The sequence below is a fragment of the Telopea speciosissima genome, chromosome 8, assembly GCF_018873765.1.
Source record: "Telopea speciosissima isolate NSW1024214 ecotype Mountain lineage chromosome 8, Tspe_v1, whole genome shotgun sequence".
Lineage (NCBI taxonomy): Eukaryota > Viridiplantae > Streptophyta > Magnoliopsida > Proteales > Proteaceae > Telopea > Telopea speciosissima.
In genome coordinates, this window is record NC_057923.1 from 48571312 (window position 1) to 48591540 (window position 20229).

The window sequence follows — 20229 nt, forward strand, 5'->3', positions numbered from 1 at the left end:
AACTGATTCTGTCTTACCCCACACACACACGCACACACACAAAAAAAAACAAAAAAGAAGAAAAAAAAAAAAAAAACAAAAAAGAAGATAATTGATTCTATGTAACTCGTCTTACTCATTGACTGAAAATTATTATTCATATTTTTTTAATCCTTTTGCCTTCTTTATTTTTTTAATATTTGTTTAATTTATAATTATTATATTTAAAAAAAAAAAAAAATGATATGTCCTAACTAGTTCTAACTTGCCCAAATCACTAGATCTGGTTGAGGGTGTTTTGATACGAAACATTTGGTTTTCCAATATTTACCATATTTTAAATAAGAAAATTTTTTAGGGATAATTTCTTAGATCCACTAGATAAGAATTGAAATTACAAAATAAGTAGGTTTCAGATTTGTTTTACACTCACTAGTTTTTTTTATAAAAAGATTTACTTAATCCTCATATGAGTTAAAAAAAGATAAGAGAATTGCATAAAATACCCCTAACATCCTTTTTTGTTCTTCTTCTTCATGTGCTTTTGTATTTCTTCCTTCTTCAACAAAGGAAAACCTCTGCAACCACTCGTTCCTCTCTCCTCTTGCCTTCTTTACCTGCAACTCCACCCCACCCTCCTCCCTGAAAACCAGCCTTACAGCACTGCCGCCATCCACCCCTACCTTGCTCTCCCACTTTTCCCCTATCCCGCCCCACCATGCTCTCCTTCCTTAATAAATCGTTCAATAAAACGGAAAATAAAACATAGAATAAATTAAGAAACTACAAACAATCTCTCTGTCTTCCGCCATTATATTTTGCGATTTTGGTTACAGAAGAAGAGACTCTCTTACCGTTTGGATTCTATTTACAATAAAATAAATTGCAACTTTTTGGTTTCTGGGAAATGGGAAAATTTGTTGGGTTGTAAAATATAGTTTGTGGGAAATCGGTTTGAAGTTAACACTAAGCTTTCTCTTTGAGATTAATGAAGTTCTGGTTTTCCACCCAAGGCAATCTGAAGTGTGGGAGCCCTACAGCATCGACAAGGTTTGACAGTTAAGAATTCCACATGAACAACGTTGATTTGGAACAAGTGAAATTTTCCATGAATTTGATTTAATCTACTCTAAAATAGGGTTTGTAAAATTTAACCACCGAAGTAAAATTCTATTAATATTTTAAAGGGTAATTTACACATACCACCCCTGAGGTTTGACGGAAGGATATTTTCATCCCCCAGTTTTGAAAAATTCTGCGTACCCCCCTGAGGTTTGCAAACGGTAATAAATAAGCCTATTCCGTCAGTTCTTGACTAAAACTGTTAAAAATTAGACTTGAACTGATGGAATTGCCCTTCTAAGAAGAACCAAAAAAAAAAAAAAAGAAGTGAATGGACAAAATTACCCTAACAAAGGAAAAAAAAAAACCTACAACTCATCTTCCCCAGTCTTCCCCAGTCGAATTGGGGAAGATGAGTTACAGGTTTTTCAAAATCATATATTTCAAAAAAAAAAAATGATATGTCCTAACTAGTTCTAGCTCGCCCAAATCACTAGATCTGGTTGAGGGTGGTTTGATACGAAACACATGGTTTTCCAATATTTACCATATTTTAAATAGGGAAATTTTTTATCCCTCCCCTAAACTTATTCCTTATTTTTTTCAAACTCCTCTGTCAAAAGTTTCACCTCTCCTTCCTCCAAAAACGTGAACTCTTATCTCTCCTCCCCCGCTATGTCAAAATGGCCAAATTATCCATCAGTTCATTTTTTATGGAATCGGAGGTGAAACTTCTGACAGGGGAGTTTGAGTAAATAGGGAGTAAGTTCAGGGGAGGGATAGAAATTTTTCCATTTAAATATAGAAAAACGTTCTCTGAGTTGATAGTGAAGGCTATACTATCACCTTTGTTAAGGAATTGTTGTTCCTCGATCAGTGAGAATCCTCTTCCTTACGCTATGTTTGGAATATAATATTAAAAAAAATGAAAATAAGGAGAGATAAAACTGCACAAACCAATCATTACCTCTGTCATGATTTTTTTTTTATTATATATATATTTTTAATTTTCTTTTCTTACCATCCAACCATAATCTTGAATATTTATAAGGAAAGGGTTCGCTAAGAACCAGCACAAGGTAACACACCAATAACACATGGCCAACAATTTCATACCCAAGAGGCAAATGGATCATTTTATGTGAGGAGAAAAAAAGATAAAAAGAAAAGGATGCTTGTGTACTCTATCGGTTCAGATAATTTTTTCCCAAAGTTATATTTGAGATTTTCTTATTGACATTAATGATTTTACGTTTTTTACTAGTTTAGTATAATTTTTTTAGGTTGAAGATGAAGGGTGGGGTATTTTAGGTTGAAGATGAAGGAAGGGTAGTATTGTAAATTTAATTGTATATATTAAGTTTTTAGATCTAAGTGTAAAATAGTAATTTACTCTTCTTGAGGGTAGTTTAGGGTTTTTAAAAAATTTAACTAGCTGACTTCATCAATTAACTAACAGTAGGGTCTAATTTGAGTATAGGGCTCTAATGCAAGGGGTGATCTGAGTATTTTCAAATTTTAGGGGGTGATCTGAGTTTCGACTCATTTTCAAGGGGTGTTTCGTAAATTTCCCCTTTTTTTTTAACCGATCAAAGTAAATCTTATCAATTCACATGTGCACTTAAAAAATATGTAAAACAATGACAACTTCAGATATTGACAATGAAATCCCACTTTCATATTATTTAAAAAAAAGAATTTTATTCTTAATTTAAAGAACTTTTGGAAATTAGATAAAGCAAAGAAAAAAAGTTACAACCTCGCAGTTCACACGTTAAGTGCTTCGAAAGGTGTCAACAAGTGCGTGAAGCTCTAAATGCACTTATTATAGATTTGTCATTTAGAGTATATTTATAGGGAAAAAGAAACCTGAAAGGTAGCATGGCCCATTGGGCCCTGTGCCTAGACTAAGAGGAGTGCGAAATGACTGCCCCGCCCACCATGAAAGGTAGAAATCCCACCCCTATTATTTTTTGGCGCGTGCTCCCATTGTCCCCCGCAGTAGCGTAGAGGCAACATTGCATTTCAGGTACCCTCTCCCATATCTATATTAAAGGGAGGAAGGTTTCTAGTAGGGCATTGTAAGAAGGAATTTGAGCACTACACTAATGAGGAGCTGGAAAATAGTATCATTAATATGAGGTCGACATAATCAGGATGGAATAGAAGTGAGAGTATTAATGTAAACCCCATTGTTTATCATGTGAAAAGGGTATAAAGAATTTTGATAATGGCAGAAATTTAGAGGTATCAATGTGAAATCGAAATCAAAACCCATTCTTTAAAACCATGCTAAACTTAATCAAAGAAGAATTAGTTTAGTTTTAGTTTTAAACAAGGAATCTTTTCTTGGTTCGGTTCATTTTGAGTTCTGGGTGAAACTGTTTGGTTATAGCCAAATTTGATAAAATTGATCAACATACCATGGTCACGCTTTCTTTTTCTCCTTTTTCTACCCTCCTTTGTCACCATCTTTGCCTCACCAAGCATCTCTCTCCTTGTGCTCTCACCTTAAGATCAAGATGATCTTTTTGTCTTCCTCAAAAGAGTTTCCCTTATTACAGTATCCTTCCGCTCAAAGGGACATCCGTTGTCGATGACTATCAATCTTTGATTCATATCAATGGTAGTGTACTTCAACGAGGAGAAAATTTTCTTGCCAATAGTGGAATTAAGCTAAATTCAACGATTATCTATTTATTATTATTTTTTTGTGATTCATGAATGTTAAAATAAAACCTAAATCAAATATGGAACCGAATTGGTTCGATTTTGATTTTATTAGTTCATTTTTGGTTTTGCATTTTATATCTTGAACCAAAACTGGATCCTCTGGATGTTCATCCAGAAGAGTTATCGGTTAGAATTAATAAGGGTATTTCAGGCACATACCCATGGTGTTGTAATTTGATCTAATGTGGTTTTTTTTTTAATCTTTTTACATTTTACATTTTAGCAAGGGGGCAAGGATGTAATTTTCATTTTTAAGTTAAGTGAATGAATATATGGGAGAGTTGAGAATACTCTCCCAACACATTCAACTAAATTCTCTTCCGCTCTGTTTCCTTGTCTCTTCTTCTTTTCCTTTCTCACTTCTTCTCTTATCTCCTTCCTTCTTATTTGCTTACCTCCATCACCTAAATTCCAACTTGGTGTCAAAGCTCTACGGTTTGAGAGTCGTATTCTTTTTTCTTGGTTGCCTCTTTCCTCTTTTTGGAATCCTAGGACACAAAGGATTCCTAGGAAGAGGCTAATATGTTAATCGATAGAAGGAGTATGAGATAGGTCTTAGATAAAGCCTACAAGAAGATCTCAAGTGATCATATGAGCTATCTTGAAGCTCGTCTCAATACCCACAGCCCTTGGAGCAGCTAGGGTTACCATTAGCTTCTTGGAGTAGCTGCTCCCTCTTTGTCTCTCGATTGTTGTTGGGGCTGTGATATTGTCCATTAGGATCGCCCAAGGGTTCCCTACCTTTGCCATATGGTCTCCTTTGTTGATAGCAAGAGTTATTAGAGTACAACTCCTCTCCTTGTGGACTGCTAGGTACAACTACTATTGGTTTTTTTTCTCTCTTTCTTGTATTTGGAATGCAATGTGTGATGTTTTTTTGTTGTGAAATGGTTGTGCAATGTCTTATATGGATTTTTTTGAGTTGGTATGATATGATATTACCCTTTGAAGGGATTATGGAATGCAATGTGTGATGTTTTTTTGTTGTGAAATGGTTGTGCAATGTCTTATATGGATTTTTTGAGTTGGTATGATATGATGTTACCCTTTGAAGGGGTTATTTTTTAAGTGGAATTTCTTCAAACTTGGTGCTTGTTTTCCTTGGCTGGAATTTTTTTCTTATGTTGGGACTGTGTATTTGGATTGAGTGTGTACTTATGACTTTGTGTAGTTACTTCTCCTCATATTGCTGAGTGTCTTTCTATATTATGCCTGAGTCAGAGATCTCCGGTAGTGCTTCGGTTGATTCCCAGCCCACTCAAGCAACCACTCATTTAGCTTTTGAGAATCCCAACTCCCAGATCTCCATTGTGAAATTGGATAACACCAACTACTTGTTTTTGGCTCATTCTATGAAGCTTTCCTTCCCTCCGGAGTATGGGAAAAATTGGATATATTATTGGCACCATTCAAGCTCCAGCTTCTGGTTCTCCTACATATCAGAAATGAGAGATCGAAAAACTCCACTGTTATGACTAGGCTGATTTTCTCAATGAAGCTTTAGATTGGGAGATAGTTTATGAGAAAGGAAACTTACAAGGACATTTGTGATAGTGTTTCCAAGGCTTTTGATAAGGTAGGTTACTTTGCAAAGGTCTACCAACTTCTCCAAAAAATTATCACAATGTGGCAGGGTGATAGGTCAATTTATGACTACTACAATTACTTTGTTGGCCTCTAGGAGGAGTATGACCACTACAAAGATCTTCAACTGACCAATCCGAAGGTTGAAGCAAAGGTGTACCACACTCTTGAGAAGGAACGTGTCCTCATTCTGCTTGGTGGCCTGAACCCTAACTATGAACCACTCAGGATCCAAATCTAAGGCCGGTCTCAACTCCCATCCTTCGATGAGGTCTGTAGTCACTTGCAAAGTGAGGAGACCCGATGCGTGGCCATGGAACCAGCATCATCCCTTGAGCGGTTTGCTCTTACTTCTAGCTCTCACAGAGATTTACGTGGTGGTGGTAGAAGCCTAGGGCCTACCCGTAGGGAAAACAAAGATATATTTCGATGCAATCACAATGGGAAATCTGGACAAACTAGAGAGCGATGTTGGGTACTTCATGATCGTCGCCCTAGTATGCATGGTGGCAGGAGAAGGGGAGCTCGAGGACATACTATAATGGCTGAGCCTAATCCTATGACATATCCATTTCGCCACCATCCGACTATAGTTCCCTTACTAGTGAAGACATTGCAGCATTTCGCAGAGTTATGTCTCAGTTAGGTAGCTCTTCTTCTACATCTACAGTGTCAGACACTTCGACTTCAGTATTATAGGCCTCCACATTGGCTACTTCCATTGATCCTTTTGGGTCATTGACTCTAACGCCATCGATCATATGATTGGTATGTCTCAGTGTTATGATTCTTACTTTGTTTGTTTTGGTTGTGATAAGTTTAAGATTGTTGATGGGCTCCCTTTCATCCATCTCTGGTAAGGGTAGTGTATAGGTTACCTCTTCTATTTCCCTTAACTTTGTCCTTCACATTCCTAATTTTGCCACTAACATTCTCTTTGTTAGCCATCTTACCTAATCCTTGTACTGTTGTGTCACTCTTTTTCCTCTCGCTGTTTGTTTCAAGATTTGATGATGAAGAAGATTATTGGCAATGGACGTGAGGAAAAAAGCCTTTACCTTCTTGAACTGTGCACACCTTTTTTGCCTATGGCCCAGTCTTATGTGTGTGGACAGAGTGATATCAGCACTTTGGATTCTGTGATGCTTTGGCATCGACGTTTAGATCACCCCTCTTTTGTTTATGAAAAACAATTGCCACATTTATTTTACCTCTTTTTCTTCCTCTCATGTTTTTTAGTGTGAACCATGTATACTAACTAAACATTGTCGCTCTTCTTATTCATATCATGGTAATAGATCCACTGTTCCTTTTCATATTGTGTATTCCAATGTTTGGAACCTTCTCCCACTACTTCTTTATTTGATTATCGTTATTTTGTTTCTTGGTTGATGACTATTTTCGGTCCACTTTGACTTTTTTTATGAAACATAAGAGTGATGTGTATGATGCCTTCAAAAACTTCTATCAGCTAATTTGTACTCAGTTTGATACTAAAATCAAAATTGTTCGTCTTGATAAAGGGGGGAATACATGTATGATGGACTCCAAAACTTGTTCATTAATAATGATATTATCCATCAACTAGCTTGTGTTGACACATCCCAATAAAATGGGGTAGCTGAACGAAAAAATAGCCACTTGTTGAAGTCACTAGGAGTCTACTATTTGGCATGTATGTCCCTAAGACCTTTTGGTCGGATGCCTTTATTATTGTTGTCTTCCTCATCAATTGCATGCCCACTAAAATCCTTTGTTCTAAATCCCCTTTGGAGAGCTTGTCTCCTTAGGTTTTTGCCTTCTCTCTTCCCCCCCCCCCCCCCAAAGTGTTTGGTTGTGTCTGTTATGTCCATATCAACAAGTTTCTGCTCGAACTAAACTTGACCCCAAAGCTCTCAAGTATATTTTCTTGGGTATTCCTCATCTACCAAAGGTTATAAATGCTACAATCCTTCTTCTCACCATCGGTTTCTCTCCAAAGATGTCACCTTCTATGAATCTATTCCTTTATTTGTTTCTCGTCAAATTCCTCTTCAGGGGAAGAATAGAGGGAGTGAAGAGGTCACTGATGTCACCCCTATCATTCCTCCCTTACCTATCTCTCCATTTATGCTTGATATTGGGAAACACAAAGAGGTGAAGGTTGTTGATTCAAGTGTTGGTTCTGGTAATGAAAAGGAGCTAGTTGTGTACCAAAGAAAGGCAAATAAGACCTACCAAGAGTCCTCTTTGGATCTTGTGGGTACCGTGGTCCAAATAAGGAGGAATCGATTTTCGCTTGATCCCTTCTACAAAAAAGGGGTTTGCTGATGTGGGGGTTTGGGCCTAGGACCCAATGGGTGTAGCCCCATCCAGAGTGAGTGAAAAGGGCTACATGATTTCATATGATCTGATCAGAGATTCTGGGTAATAAAATAAAACTAAAGCTTAACAGGAGAATGAGGGCATGGTTTTAGTGCACATTATCGGATCGGGTATCAATCACCTACAAAACCAATATGATACTGATGTGGTATTAGTAAGGATCAGCTATATCAGAGAAATTTACCCTTTATTTTCCTTAAAAAATGGGTTTTTTTAAAATATTTTACCCTTTATCCGTATCGTTTCACTAATAAAGTATTGACATGGTATCGGGATCAATGACTAGCAAAACTTATACATATTGCTCGTGTTGGAGGACACAATACCGATACGTCAAACTAGGGTGTCAGACGGTCTGCTCAACCCAGTTTCGGTTGGGCTGAATTGGTTTCAGTTTGGGAATGAGTGAGACCAATCGGTTTCGATCCGGTATGGTTTCGGTTTATTTCTTTGTTTTTTTTTTTTGTTTTTTTTTTATCGAGTTTCAATTTAGATTTTTTTATTTTTGGGCTTAAACCATAATAAAACTTACATAAATAACTTATAGTGAGGAAATATTTGGTAGAAACACTTTAAATCATCTTCCCAAATCAAACAAATAAACAACCACGGAAAAAGAATAGATTTGATGTGTTCATGTTGTAATCGAGACAAGAAGAATGAATTGCACGGAGAAGATAACTAATATTGAAATCAATGGATAAATAGAATTTGTAGTGAAATAATTGTTACAAATTAAAACATTGTAAGGGGAAGATAATTAATATTGAGATCAATAATTGAGAAGATTACTAATATTGAAATCACAAAATGAACTCTACTATCAAATCATTCATTTAAATGTCCAACCAATTATGTATAGCAAACTAAAAGATCTGTTTTTGATAGATAGTGAACTAGAAGATCAATGGAAACATTGTTACATATCAATTTTCTTATTCATAACCTCATACTCATTGATTTATAACAGTTCTTCATTGAACCAAAAAATTTCTCACTAATTCTGAAATCAATGGATAATCAATTCACCTATGCATAACCTAATACTCAATGATTTTTTTTATCGATTTCATTTGGTTCAATTTTCAGGTTGGATATCGATCAGTTCTGGTTTTCAGCCGGTCTCATCATACCCCAGTCCAAAACCCATCTGATAGGAATTGGTTCAATTCGATCCGAGTTTTGCGATGGGTTACAATGGTTTTAACGGTTCAGTCTAGGTTTTGACACCCAGACCTAAAACTAAGAGTGTCAAAATCAAACTAAAACCATTTATGAAACCGAACTGTTTACACCGAAACTGTGAAATCATTTTATAAATGATTTGATTTTGGTTTTAAAATTGGGACCGTTTAGATAAACGATTTACACCAAATTGAACTGTTTAAACCGTTTAGGAAATTGTTTAAATTGAAATAAATATTACTAATATGTAATAGCAATAATTAACCATCAGTGCCTTCAAACAATAGATTTGGTGAATTATAATAGTATTCAATGTTTCTATGAATTAGAATCATGTCCTTTTCATTGTGGCATATTGAGTACATCCAATAAGCATTAAATTCGATATAAAACAGTCAAACCATTTAAGAACCAAGCATCTAAAACCGTGACCGAAACCTTTTAAGGCCGATAAACCGAAATTGTTTAAAAATTTGATAAAATAAAATAATTTTAGTTTAAATAACTGAAACCATTTAATAAACGATTCGATTCTGATTTCACCTAAAAATCCTTGTACCAAAATCGAACCGACACTAATACTGAACCGTTTACTCGTTTAGCGCCCTTATCTCAAACCATGAAATGAAGGTTATAGACAGACAAGGAATAACATTTTCGGACAATCTGAAGAAGTCCCTCCGTTTAATAAGACAAGATTGAAGAGGATCCGGATTTTCGGACTTCATTATCCATATGCTTAAATAAAAGGGTAAAGTACACGTACCCCCTATAATGCACCCAATATTCCTTGTACCCCCCTAAGCGGCTCAATATTCCACGTACCACCCCTGCTTTACACCCCAAATGCCAGATAGGTCCAATCCGTTAAATACCACCATTAGATGCAAAAATTTTGACCATTTTACCCTTTGCTCCATTTTCTTAAATCTGAAAAGACTTAATTACCCTCACTTATTTGTTGCCCTAAACTAATTAAAAATGATCATTTTACCCTTTGTTTTACTTTTATAAATGAAAAGACTTAATTGCCCTCATTTATGTATTACCCTAACCTAATTTGAAAAGACTATTTTACCCCTAAATATTTGTTCCTAAAAACCCCAAAATGCCCTCATCTTCCGCAAACCATCATCTTCTTTTACATACCCACCACCACCACCACCGCCACCGCCACCGCCACCGCCATCACCACCACCACCACCCACCATTAACCCACAGGTCTCGAGACTGCAGACAAGTTTTAGACTATGGGGAAGGGGAAGATCAACCACTTGAGAAGGCGATCTTATCGCAGAGGCCTCATTATCGAGATCGACAGCTAGGTTCTCACACAGGTCGCGATCGATCGAGGTACATCGATCAAAAAGAGAAACGAGAGAGACTGATGGGTCAACATCAACGACAGAGCAAGACGCTAAGCTGCAAAACAATTTCGCCCAAGGGACAAAGCAGAGGTTTGGTTTTGTCCAGCGGACAAACCAATAGGAGAAGTCGAAGGTTGGGGAACTTTTGACCGATGGTTATTCCGGCAGGTTCTGGTTCTGGATCTTCCACGGGAGGGCAAACTGAGCTTCGGAGAGTTGCTCGGGTCTTTGGCAGTGCCTGGTTGGGTCGACAGATCACCGCCAGGAACAAGGATGAGCTTCACGGCAGTGGTTTCTTCAGGGGTCACAAGGGAGTGAGTACTTCTTCTGGAAAGCAGCTGATTCTGCTCCAGGAACAAGGATGAGCTTCTCTGGAAACAAATCAATTTCCGTACAGGTTTCTCTTATCAACCAATTCGATGAAACCCTAACCCAATGATGAAGCTTATATACTTAAAATTCAATTTTTTCGAACTAATCTTGATGTCCAATGCAAGAAAACAACTAAAAAGATAATGATTGATCAAAAGAAGAAAACAAAAAATTGCGATTTGCGATGAGTCTTTCACAAAATGGAAAGATTTGGAAGTTCTGTTACCAGATAAAACCAGAGTTTTTAATACTTCCATCTCTGGTTTTTAGTGGAAGGCTTTGCTCCTCTCTCTCTCTCTCTCTCTCTCTCTCTCTCCTAACCTCTCTACTTCCCTTTATTCAAAGACCAAACTCCAAAAGTGAGAAAAGGAAACAATGTGAAAAAGAAAAATTGAAATTGGGAGAAAAGCAGAGTAAAGAGAAAATTTTGTTTCCTACTGTGACACTATGAGAATTTGTTTACAAGTGTAACAGATTAGTATTGTTACTTTAGAAGATATTGTGTTAGTTGTAGACTGAAAATTAAGTTAAATGCATTGACAAGGAAAGAACTAAGCGAACAGAGATGGTGCTACTTTGTTGCATCAACAAATAAAAAAACAAAAAGTGTTTTTTCTTACCCCCAAATTAGGATTCGATGTCTGGAATGGTGGGCAGTGGTGGTGGTGGTGGTGGCTATGGCAATGGTGGGTGGTGATGGTAGTATTGGCTTTGATGATGGTGTTAATGGTGGGTGGTGGTGGGTATGTAAAAGAAGATAATGATTTGAGAAAGATGAGGGTATTTTGGGATTTTTAGGAATAAATATTTAGGGATAAAATAGTCTTTTCAAATTAGGTTAGGATAATACATAAATGAGGGCAATTAAATCTTTTCATTTATAAAAATAAAACAAAGAGAAAAATAGTCATTTTCCATTAGTTTAGAGCAACAAATAAGTGAGGGTGATTAAATCTTTTCAGATTTAAAAAAATAAAATAAAAAATAAAATGGTCAAAATTTTGACATCTAATGATGGTATTTAACGGATTGGACCTATCTGGCATTTGGGGGATAAAACAGAAATGATACGTGAAATATTGAAGGATGATAGATCGAATATTGAACCGCTTAAGAGGTACAACGAATATTGGATGTATTATAAGGCGGTATGCGTACTTTACCCTAAATAAAATTGTTAAGCTCCAGGGTAACTCTGCCAGAAGATGAGGACTTGGTCAACCAAACGAATGATGAAAGTCCGACAAAACCTAGAAATTTTGGTAGTCCGACAAAACCTAGAAGTTTGGACAGGAACAATCTGACAAAATTTAGAAATTGGCTGACATCACTCATTAGTCACTCAGTATACCCTTATAGCTGAAGAAATCATTTTGACCCAAAAGCCAAAAAATGATCTAATCTTGACCAATGGTGAGACTGTGAGAGGACACAACTTGGTGTCCTCCCATAAAAAGCCAAATAAAAAATATTATTACTATAACAATCTTATACTTAGCCTATATTTATTAAAACTATCTTATTTTAAACTTCTTTTCTAATTCTATCTTACTTTAAAATTTTTACATCTCCTCCTACCATCATGTTTTTAAATACCTAAACTGCCATTCCTTTTCACCTAGTAACCCGTTAATCTATTTAACCTATCATTCATTTTCTACATTTTACTATTTTTGTTATTAAAATAGTAAAAAATGAAAGCACCCATCCGCTTCTTCTCTCTCCTGGTTCTAAGTATCGATATTGTATCGCCCGTATCGGGTAATGTATATCGATTTTGCTAGTCACTGATACCAATATCGTGTTGATACCGTATCGATAACACGGCACGAACAAGGGATAAAATGATCAGAAAACTCATTTTTTAAAGGAGATTCAGGGATAATTTTGCCGGATATAGTCGATCTAGGCCGATAATGTATCGGTATCATATCGATGTTGTAGGTTACCGATACCCATTCTAATACCGTGCACTAAAACCATGGAACAGATCGACTCTCTTCAAAAATAGAAAAAGTAAATTGAATAAAAAGAAGAGAGAGAAGAAGTGGGGTGCTTTGAAGAGAGTCGATTTGTTCCATGATTTTAGTGCACGGTATCAGAACGGGTATCAGTAACCTACAAAACTGATACAATATCAGACTGAATCTGGCAAAATTTCTCCTGAATCTTTTTAAAAATGAGTTTTTTGACCATTTTACCCCTTGTTCATACCATGTTACTAATACGGTATCGGTATCCGTGACTAACAAAATCGATATGTATTGCCTGATACAGGCGATACGATACCGATACTTAGAACCATGATCTTCAAAGAAAAACGATGAAGATGAAATATTGAATAAAAATTTAATTAAATAAAAAGATTGAAGAAAAAACAAAAAAAAAATCCGAATGAAATAAAAAATAGGAGAGAGAAGAAGCAAGTGGGTGCTTTGTAGAAGATAAAATAGGAGAGAGAAGAAGCAACTGGGTGCTTTGTAGAAGATGATTGGTAAGTTAAATAGATTAACAGGTTACTGGGTGAAAAGGAAGGACAATCTGGTATTTAAAAACATGACGATAGAAGGAAATATAAAAGTTTAAAAGCATATATCGTATTACCAAAAAACAGAAATTTAAGGTAAGGTAATTTTAATACACATAGGTTAACGGTAGGGTAGTGATAGTACTTGCCCAATCTCTAATAAGTCTGAAACCGACTTTGATTGCTTCAACTTTTACCCGTAGAAACCACCCACGAAGGTCGTCGTCTTCGTCGCCGTCGTCGGATTGATGGGTTTGGATAATCAGGTGACTTATGGTATGGGGAAGCTTCTCTTCCGTGTCCGTAAACAGAAATTTGCGCGTCAAGACGGCAAAATGCCAACTGAACCTCCTCCACCGCCTTTCCAATTTCTTGTCAAAATCCCAACTAAACGAAACCTACTTCACCGCCTTTCCAGTTTCTGATTCTCTGTTAGTCAAAATATCTAACAGTTAGTCGGCGTTTTTCTAACAATACCTATAAATATCCACTTTACCCAATGGGCTTGTCAATTATGAATCAACTTCTCATGAGACTGAATTCTCAGATATTTTCTTTCTCTTCGGCTCTGATTTGAGATTCTCAGTTCTGTTGTAACCATGGATCCTAAAGAGAAACAGTATCTTCGTTCATCGAAATCGCCTCCGACTTCTTCATCTTCTCCTTCTCCTTCTCCGCCCACTTCGATTCCACCACAACTAACTCAATCTACGGCCGGAACTGCTTCTGCTACATTGGAATCGGGATTCCCTGTTACTCAACCCTTGATTTGGCCATCTTCGTCTTCTGGGAGAGCTTCTTCCTCTTTGGGCATGGAATCTAAACGTGACCCTTTTCGAGAGAGTTCGATTCTCGCTGGTTTATCGCCTTCTTCGTCTTCTTCTGCTTCTCCTTCGGCAGAGATTGAAGGGTTTTCTGGTGTGAGACAGTCTGCTTCTATGGATACGGAATCTGAGGGGTTCTATTCTGGAGATGGTCCTACGGCTGGTGAGAGGGAGAGAGAATTTGTTGGGGTTCCTCAGCCCCTTGAATGCCTTCAAGGGAGCCCCATTCCTCCATTTCTTTCTAAGACTTACGAGTTGGTTGAAGACAGGTCTCTGGATCCAATTATATCATGGGGATCGAGCGGTGAAACTTTCGTGGTTTGGGACCCTATGGAGTTCGCGAGGGTCGTTCTTCCCAGGAATTTCAAGCACAACAATTTCTCCAGTTTTGTTCGGCAGCTAAATACTTATGTGGGTATTGCTGAAACACAGTCGATTTCGGCTGGTGTTCTTTTCACCTATTACATTTATTTTAATGTAATCTTTCTCTTTTCTGTTTGCATTTCGTTCTGTAATTATATTTGATCAGGGACAGCATCTGTAGATTGTTGCAGAGACCATTTTTTGTAGATTCGTGAATTGTAATATAAACCTTCTGGGAGGATTTGCTGTTGTATCAGTTTATGTTTGTATGTGTGTTTGGGTTGTAGAAATTTTGTATCATTGTATTAGATTCCTTGTGTAATGCAAGCCTTCTGGAAGATGGAGAATTTGCTGTTGTATCTATTTCTGTTTGTACAAGTGGTTGGGTCGTGGAAGTGTATGTCCCTGTAAACGACTATCTTTGGTTAGAGGAGAGGCTCCAGGTGGATGTTCTACTCTGGGTTAAAACTCCTCCCTGAAGTTCTTTACATGTCTGATTGTACAGGAATAGATGTTTGTGTCAGTTCTAAAATCTCTTTTAGTGGATCATAAGAAAAGAGTAGAAACCTCTTCCGTCGGCCCTGAAATGCTCTCTGTGGAAAATATTCTTCATATCTGCCACCGAAGAGAACATCCTTCTTTCCTCATTGCATGGAGTGTGGAGTCTCTTTGCAGGTAGTAATATCTATGTTCTGAGAAATATTTTTTATTAATATTATCAACCTTTTACGTTTACTGCATGGTTTAGTTGGACTCTCCATGTTTTCTTTTGAGAATCTTGTTTTTACTGGTTTACAGATTGCCTGTGTAGGTCATTGACTTCCCATTTGCTTGATCTCGGGTATTTTGAATTGTTATGGATCATTGGAGTTGTCTATAATGTAAAGTTGTTTAATTCCTCTTGTGGCATCCATTCTCTTTTACACACTCATTTTGGATTTCTTTTGTTGTCAAATGCAGGGGTTCCGCAAAATTGACACTGATCGCTGGGAGTTTGCCAATGAAGAATTCGTACGGGGTAAGAGGTATTTATTGAAGAACATCCACAGGCGCAAGTCCTCTCAGTTGCAACAGATTGGCAGCTATTCCGAGTCTTCTGTTGAAGCAGGGAAACCTGGATTGGAAAGTAAGTTAGAGAAGCTGAAAAATGAGAAGAATCAGATGATGCAGGAAGTTGTAACATTGCAGTTGGAACACCGTGGATCAGCTCAACGGCTAGAGACAATGAAGCAGAGGCTCCAGATAGCAGAGCAGAGGCAGAAGCAGATGGTCTCATTTTTGGCAAAACTGCTTCAGAATCCAGTGTTCTTGGCTCGTCTTCAGCAAAAAACAGAACAGAGAGAAATTGCTTCTCCAAGGGTGAAAAGGAAATTCATAAAGCACCAGCAGCAGCAACCAGACCAGGTAAAATCTGATTCCCCCATGGAAGGGCAGATAGTGAAGTATAATCCTGATTGGAGTAGCAGTACATCATTGGGAACACAAGAATTAGAACCGATTGTGGATGAGCAACTTCCTGATTATATCTTAGAAGATTTGGTGGGGAAACTAGATTTTGGTGCATCAGGCTTGCAGGTTCAAAATGAAAATGTCGCTTCAACTGAAATGCAACAAGACCTCATTGGGCCCTCAGATCAGATGGGGGTAGGGACATTGGACTCAGAACCTAGGGGCCCAGAGGATGCTTCCATTAAAGGAAAGAATGTTATGAGCCCCCAACCCATAGTTACCCCTGAATATTATGTATCTGCCTTGGAGGATTTGGCTCAGGAAAAGACATTTCCAGGCTATACATTCCCAGGGGCCGAGACGATGATGAAACCGGAGGATATATGGAGCATGGGTTTCGATGCCAGTGGTGCTACATCTAGTTCTAGCCATGATGTCTGGGATAATCTTGTCAATTACGATGCACAAGATTTGGGAGTCCCTGGTGGATTAACAGATCTCTGGGACCTGAGTTCACAGCAAGCAGGGGGGATTTCAGGAATTGATCAGTGGCCCGGTGATGAATCTGCTTTGGATGATTTTGGCAAGAAAGATGAAGAGCTGAAAGATGATACTTCTAATAGTACAGGTCCTTAGGATTCGAAACACTTTGGCACTTGCTTCCCTTATGGATCCACACATTATTTTTTCCCCTCTAGTTGAGAATCAAGTTTGAATTATTCATTATTATATGTATATTGTTTTCCTGTTCTGTTCTTTTATTCATTTGTTTGTTCACCCATTGCTGTGTATGGATTTTTTAAGAACACATTGGTTCTGCTGCTAATTGTTGAATACTACCTTTCTCTTTTCTTTTGGTGGGGAGTGTTGGCCAGGTGGGGGTGGTGAATGAGAGTGGTTTTTTGTTCATTGAGTGAATATGTTTTTTCTAGTAAGTCTGAAACCGTCTTTGATTACTTCAACTTTACCCGCATAAACCACCCACGAAGGTCGTCGTCTTCGTCGCCATCGTCGGATTGATGGGTTTGGATAATCAGGTGACTTATGGTATGGGGAAGCTTCTCTTCCGTGTCCGTAAACAGAAATTTGCGCTTCAAGACGGCAAAATCCCAACTGAACCTCCTCCATCGCCTTTCCAATTTCTTGTCAAAATCCCAACTAAACGAAACCTACTTCACCGCCTTTCCAGTTTCTGATTCTCTGTTAGTCAAAATATCTAACAGTTAGTCGGCGTTTTTCTAACAATACCTATAAATATCCACTTTACCCAATGGGCTTGTCAATTATGAATCAACTTCTCATGAGAACTTGAATTCTCAGTTATTTTCCTTCTCTTCGGCTCTGATTTGAGATTCTCAGTTCTGTTGTAACCATGGATCCTAAAGAGAAACAGTATCTTCGTTCATCGAAATCGCCTCCGACTTCTTCATCTTCTCCTTCTCCTTCTCTGCCCACTTCGATTCCACCACAACTGACTCAATCTACGGCCGGAACTGCTTCTGCTACATTGGAATCGCCCTGTTACTCAACCCTTGATTTGGCCATCTTCGTCTTCTGGGAGAGCTTCTTCCTCTTTGGGCATGGAATCTAAACGTGACCCTTTTCGAGAGAGTTCGATTCTCGCTGGTTTATCGTCTTCTTCGTCTTCTTCTGCTTCTCTTTGGGCAGAGATTGAAGGGTTTTCTGGTGTGAGACAGTCTGCTTCTATGGATACGGAATCTGAGGGGTTCTATTCTGGAGATGGTCCTACGGCTGGTGAGAGGGAGAGAGAATTTGTTGGGGTTCCTCAGCCCCTTGAAGGCCTTCAAGTGAGCCCCATTCCTCCATTTCTTTCTAAGACTTACGAGTTGGTTGAAGACAAGTCTCTGCATCCAATTATATCATGGGGATCGAGCGGTGAAACTTTCGTGGTTTGGGACCCTATGGAGTTTGCGAGGGTCGTTCTTCCCAGGAATTTCAAGCACAACAATTTCTCCAGTTTTGTCCGGCAGCTAAATACTTATGTGGGTATTGCTGAAACACAGTCGATTTCGGCTGGTGTTCTTTGTACGTAATTATTTGTTCCTTTTCGTCTGATCTGTATATAAGTGTTTTTCACCTATTACATTTATTTTAATGTAATCTTTCTCTTTTCTGTTTGCATTTCGTTCTGTAATTATATTTGATCAGGGACAGCATCTGTAGATTGTTGCAGAGACCATTTTTTGTAGATTCGTGAATTGTAATATAAACCTTCTGGGAGGATTTGCTGTTGTATCAGTTCATGTTTGTATGTGTGTTTGGTTTGTAGAAATTTTGTATCATTGTATTAGATTGCTTGTGTAATGCCAGCCTTCTGGAAGTTGGAGAATTTGCTGTTGTATCTATTTCTGTTTGTACAAGTGGTTGGGTCGTGGAAGTGTATGTCCCTGTAAACGACTATCTTTGGTTAGAGGAGAGGCTCCAGGTGGATGTTCTACTCTGGGTTAAAACTCCTCCCTGAAGTTCTTTACATGTCTGATTGTACAGGAATAGATGTTTGTGTCAGTTCTAAAATCTCTTTTAGTGGATCATAAGAAAAGAGTAGAAACCTCTTCCGCCGGCCCTGAAATGCTCTCTGTGGAAAATATTCTTCATGTCTGCCACCGAAGAGAACATCCTTCTTTCCTCATTGCATGGAGTGTGGAGTCTCTTTGCAGGTAGTAATATCTTTGTTCTGAGAAATATTTTTTATTAATATAATCAGCCTTTTATGTTTACTCCATGGTTTAGTTGGACTCTCCATGTTTTCTTTTGAGAATCCTGTTTTTACTGGTTTACAGATTGCCTGTGTAGGTCATTGACTTCCCATTTGCTTGATCTCGGGTATTTTGAATTGTTATGGATCATTGGAGTTGTCTATAATGTAAAGTTGTTTAATTCCTCTTGTGGCATCCATTCTCTTTTACACATTCATTTTGGATCTCTTTTGTTGTCAAATGCAGGGGTTCCATAAAATTGACACTGATCACTGGGAGTTTGCCAATGAAGAATTTGTACGGGGTAAGAGGCATTTATTGAAGAACATCCATAGGCGCAAGTCCTCTCAGTTGCGGCAGATTGGCAGCTATTCCGAGTCTTCTGTTGAAGCAGGGAAACCTGGATTGGAAAGTAAGTTAGAGAAGCTGAAAAGTGAGAAGAATCAAATGATGCAGGAAGTTGTAACATTGCAGCTGGAGCACCGTGGATCAGCTCAACGGCTAGAGACAATGAAGCAGAGGCTCCAGATAGCAGAGCAAAGGCAGAAGCAGATGGTCTCATTTTTGGCAAAACTGCTTCAGAATCCAGTGTTCTTGGCTCGTCTTCAGCAAAAAGCAGAACAGAGAGAAATTGCTTCTCCAAGGGTGAAAAGGAAATTCATAAAGCACCAGAAGCAGCAACCAGACCAGGTAAAATCTGATTCCCCAATGGAAGGGCAGATAGTGAAGTATAATCCTAATTGGAGTAGCAGTACATCATTGGGAACACAAGAATTAGAACCGATTGTGGATGAGCAACTTCCTGATTATATCTTAGAAGATTTGGTGGGGAAACTAGCTTTTGGTGCATCAGGCTTGCAGGTTCAAAATGAAAATGTCGCTTCAACTGAAATGCAGCAAGACCTCATTGGGCCCTCAGATCAGATGGGGGTAGGGACATTGGACTCAGAACCTAGGGGCCCAGAGGATGCTTCCATTAAAGGAAAGAATGTTATGAGCCCCCAACCCATAGTTACCCCTGAATATTATGTATCTGCCTTGGAGGATTTGGCTCAGGAAAAGACATTTCCAGGCTATACATTCCCAGGGGCCGAGACGATGATGAAACCGGAGGATATATGGAGCATGGGTTTCGATGCCAGTGGTGCTACATCTAGTTCTAGCCATGATGTCTGGGATAATCTTGTCAATTACGATGCACAAGATTTGGGAGTCCCTGGTGGATTAACAGATCTCTGGGACCTGAATTCACAGCAAGCAGGGGGGATTTCAGGAATTGATCAGTGGCCCGGTGATGAATCTGCTTTGGATGATTTTGGCAAGAAAGATGAAGAGCTGAAAGATGATACTTCTAATAGTACAGGTCCTTAGGGTTCCAAACACTTTGGCGTTTGCTTCCCTTATGGATCCACACATTATATTTTCCCCTCTAGTTGAGAATCAAGTTTGAATTATTCATTATTATATGTATATTGTTTTCCTGTTTTGTTCTTTTATTTATTTGTTTGTTCATCCATTCCTGTGTATGGATTTTTCAAGAACACATTGGTTCTGCTACTAACTGTTGAATACTACCTTTCTCTTTTTTTTGGTGGGGAGTGTTGGCCAGATGGGGGTGGTGAATGAGAGTGGTTTTTTGTTCATTGAGTGAATATGTTTTTTCATGAGCCGCACCTGCCTTGCAAAGTCTCACTAAACAGATG

The 20229-nt window shown here is 38.1% G+C and overlaps 2 protein-coding genes across 3 annotated transcripts; both read left to right on the forward strand.

Moving 5' to 3' along the window:
• The first annotated feature begins 1366 nt into the window (after positions 1–1366).
• Positions 1367–16523, forward strand: LOC122671404 (heat stress transcription factor A-3-like). Of its 2 annotated transcripts, none has more exons than XM_043868597.1 (3): positions 1367–1368; positions 14670–15035; positions 15321–16523. In XM_043868597.1, the coding sequence occupies exons 2-3, from the start codon at positions 15012–15014 to the stop codon at positions 16443–16445; spliced, it is 1149 nt and encodes a 382-aa protein (XP_043724532.1). In that variant the 5' UTR covers positions 1367–1368; positions 14670–15011; the 3' UTR covers positions 16446–16523. The 2 variants fall into 2 exon arrangements, with proteins under 2 accessions (XP_043724532.1, XP_043724531.1); XM_043868596.1 differs by lacking the exons at positions 1367–1368; positions 14670–15035 and adding exons at positions 13849–14118; positions 14164–14408 and having other exon boundaries at positions 15321–16522.
• An 810-nt stretch (positions 16524–17333) lies between these two features.
• Positions 17334–19958, forward strand: LOC122670511 (heat stress transcription factor A-3-like). The gene is made up of 2 exons (XM_043867418.1): positions 17334–17812; positions 18773–19958. Exons 1-2 carry the CDS (start codon positions 17390–17392, stop codon positions 19895–19897), a joined length of 1548 nt encoding a protein of 515 aa, XP_043723353.1. The 5' UTR covers positions 17334–17389; the 3' UTR covers positions 19898–19958.
• The last annotated feature ends 271 nt before the right edge of the window (positions 19959–20229 follow it).

What these genes read in the sequence shown, in the direction of transcription:
- LOC122671404 (XM_043868596.1), top strand. Translation starts at nt 13,986, where the DNA reads ATGGAATCTAAACGTGACCCTTTTCGAGAGAGTTCGATTCTCGCTGGT. An exon ending in ACAGTCTGCTTCTATGGATA is followed by an intron (nt 14,119 to 14,163) that starts CGGAATCTGAGG and finishes CTACGGCTGGTG; the next exon opens with AGAGGGAGAGAGAATTTGTT. An exon ending in TTCGGCAGCTAAATACTTAT is followed by an intron (nt 14,409 to 15,320) that starts GTGGGTATTGCT and finishes TGTCAAATGCAG; the next exon opens with GGGTTCCGCAAAATTGACAC.
- LOC122670511 (XM_043867418.1), top strand. Translation starts at nt 17,390, where the DNA reads ATGGAATCTAAACGTGACCCTTTTCGAGAGAGTTCGATTCTCGCTGGT. An exon ending in TCCGGCAGCTAAATACTTAT is followed by an intron (nt 17,813 to 18,772) that starts GTGGGTATTGCT and finishes TGTCAAATGCAG; the next exon opens with GGGTTCCATAAAATTGACAC.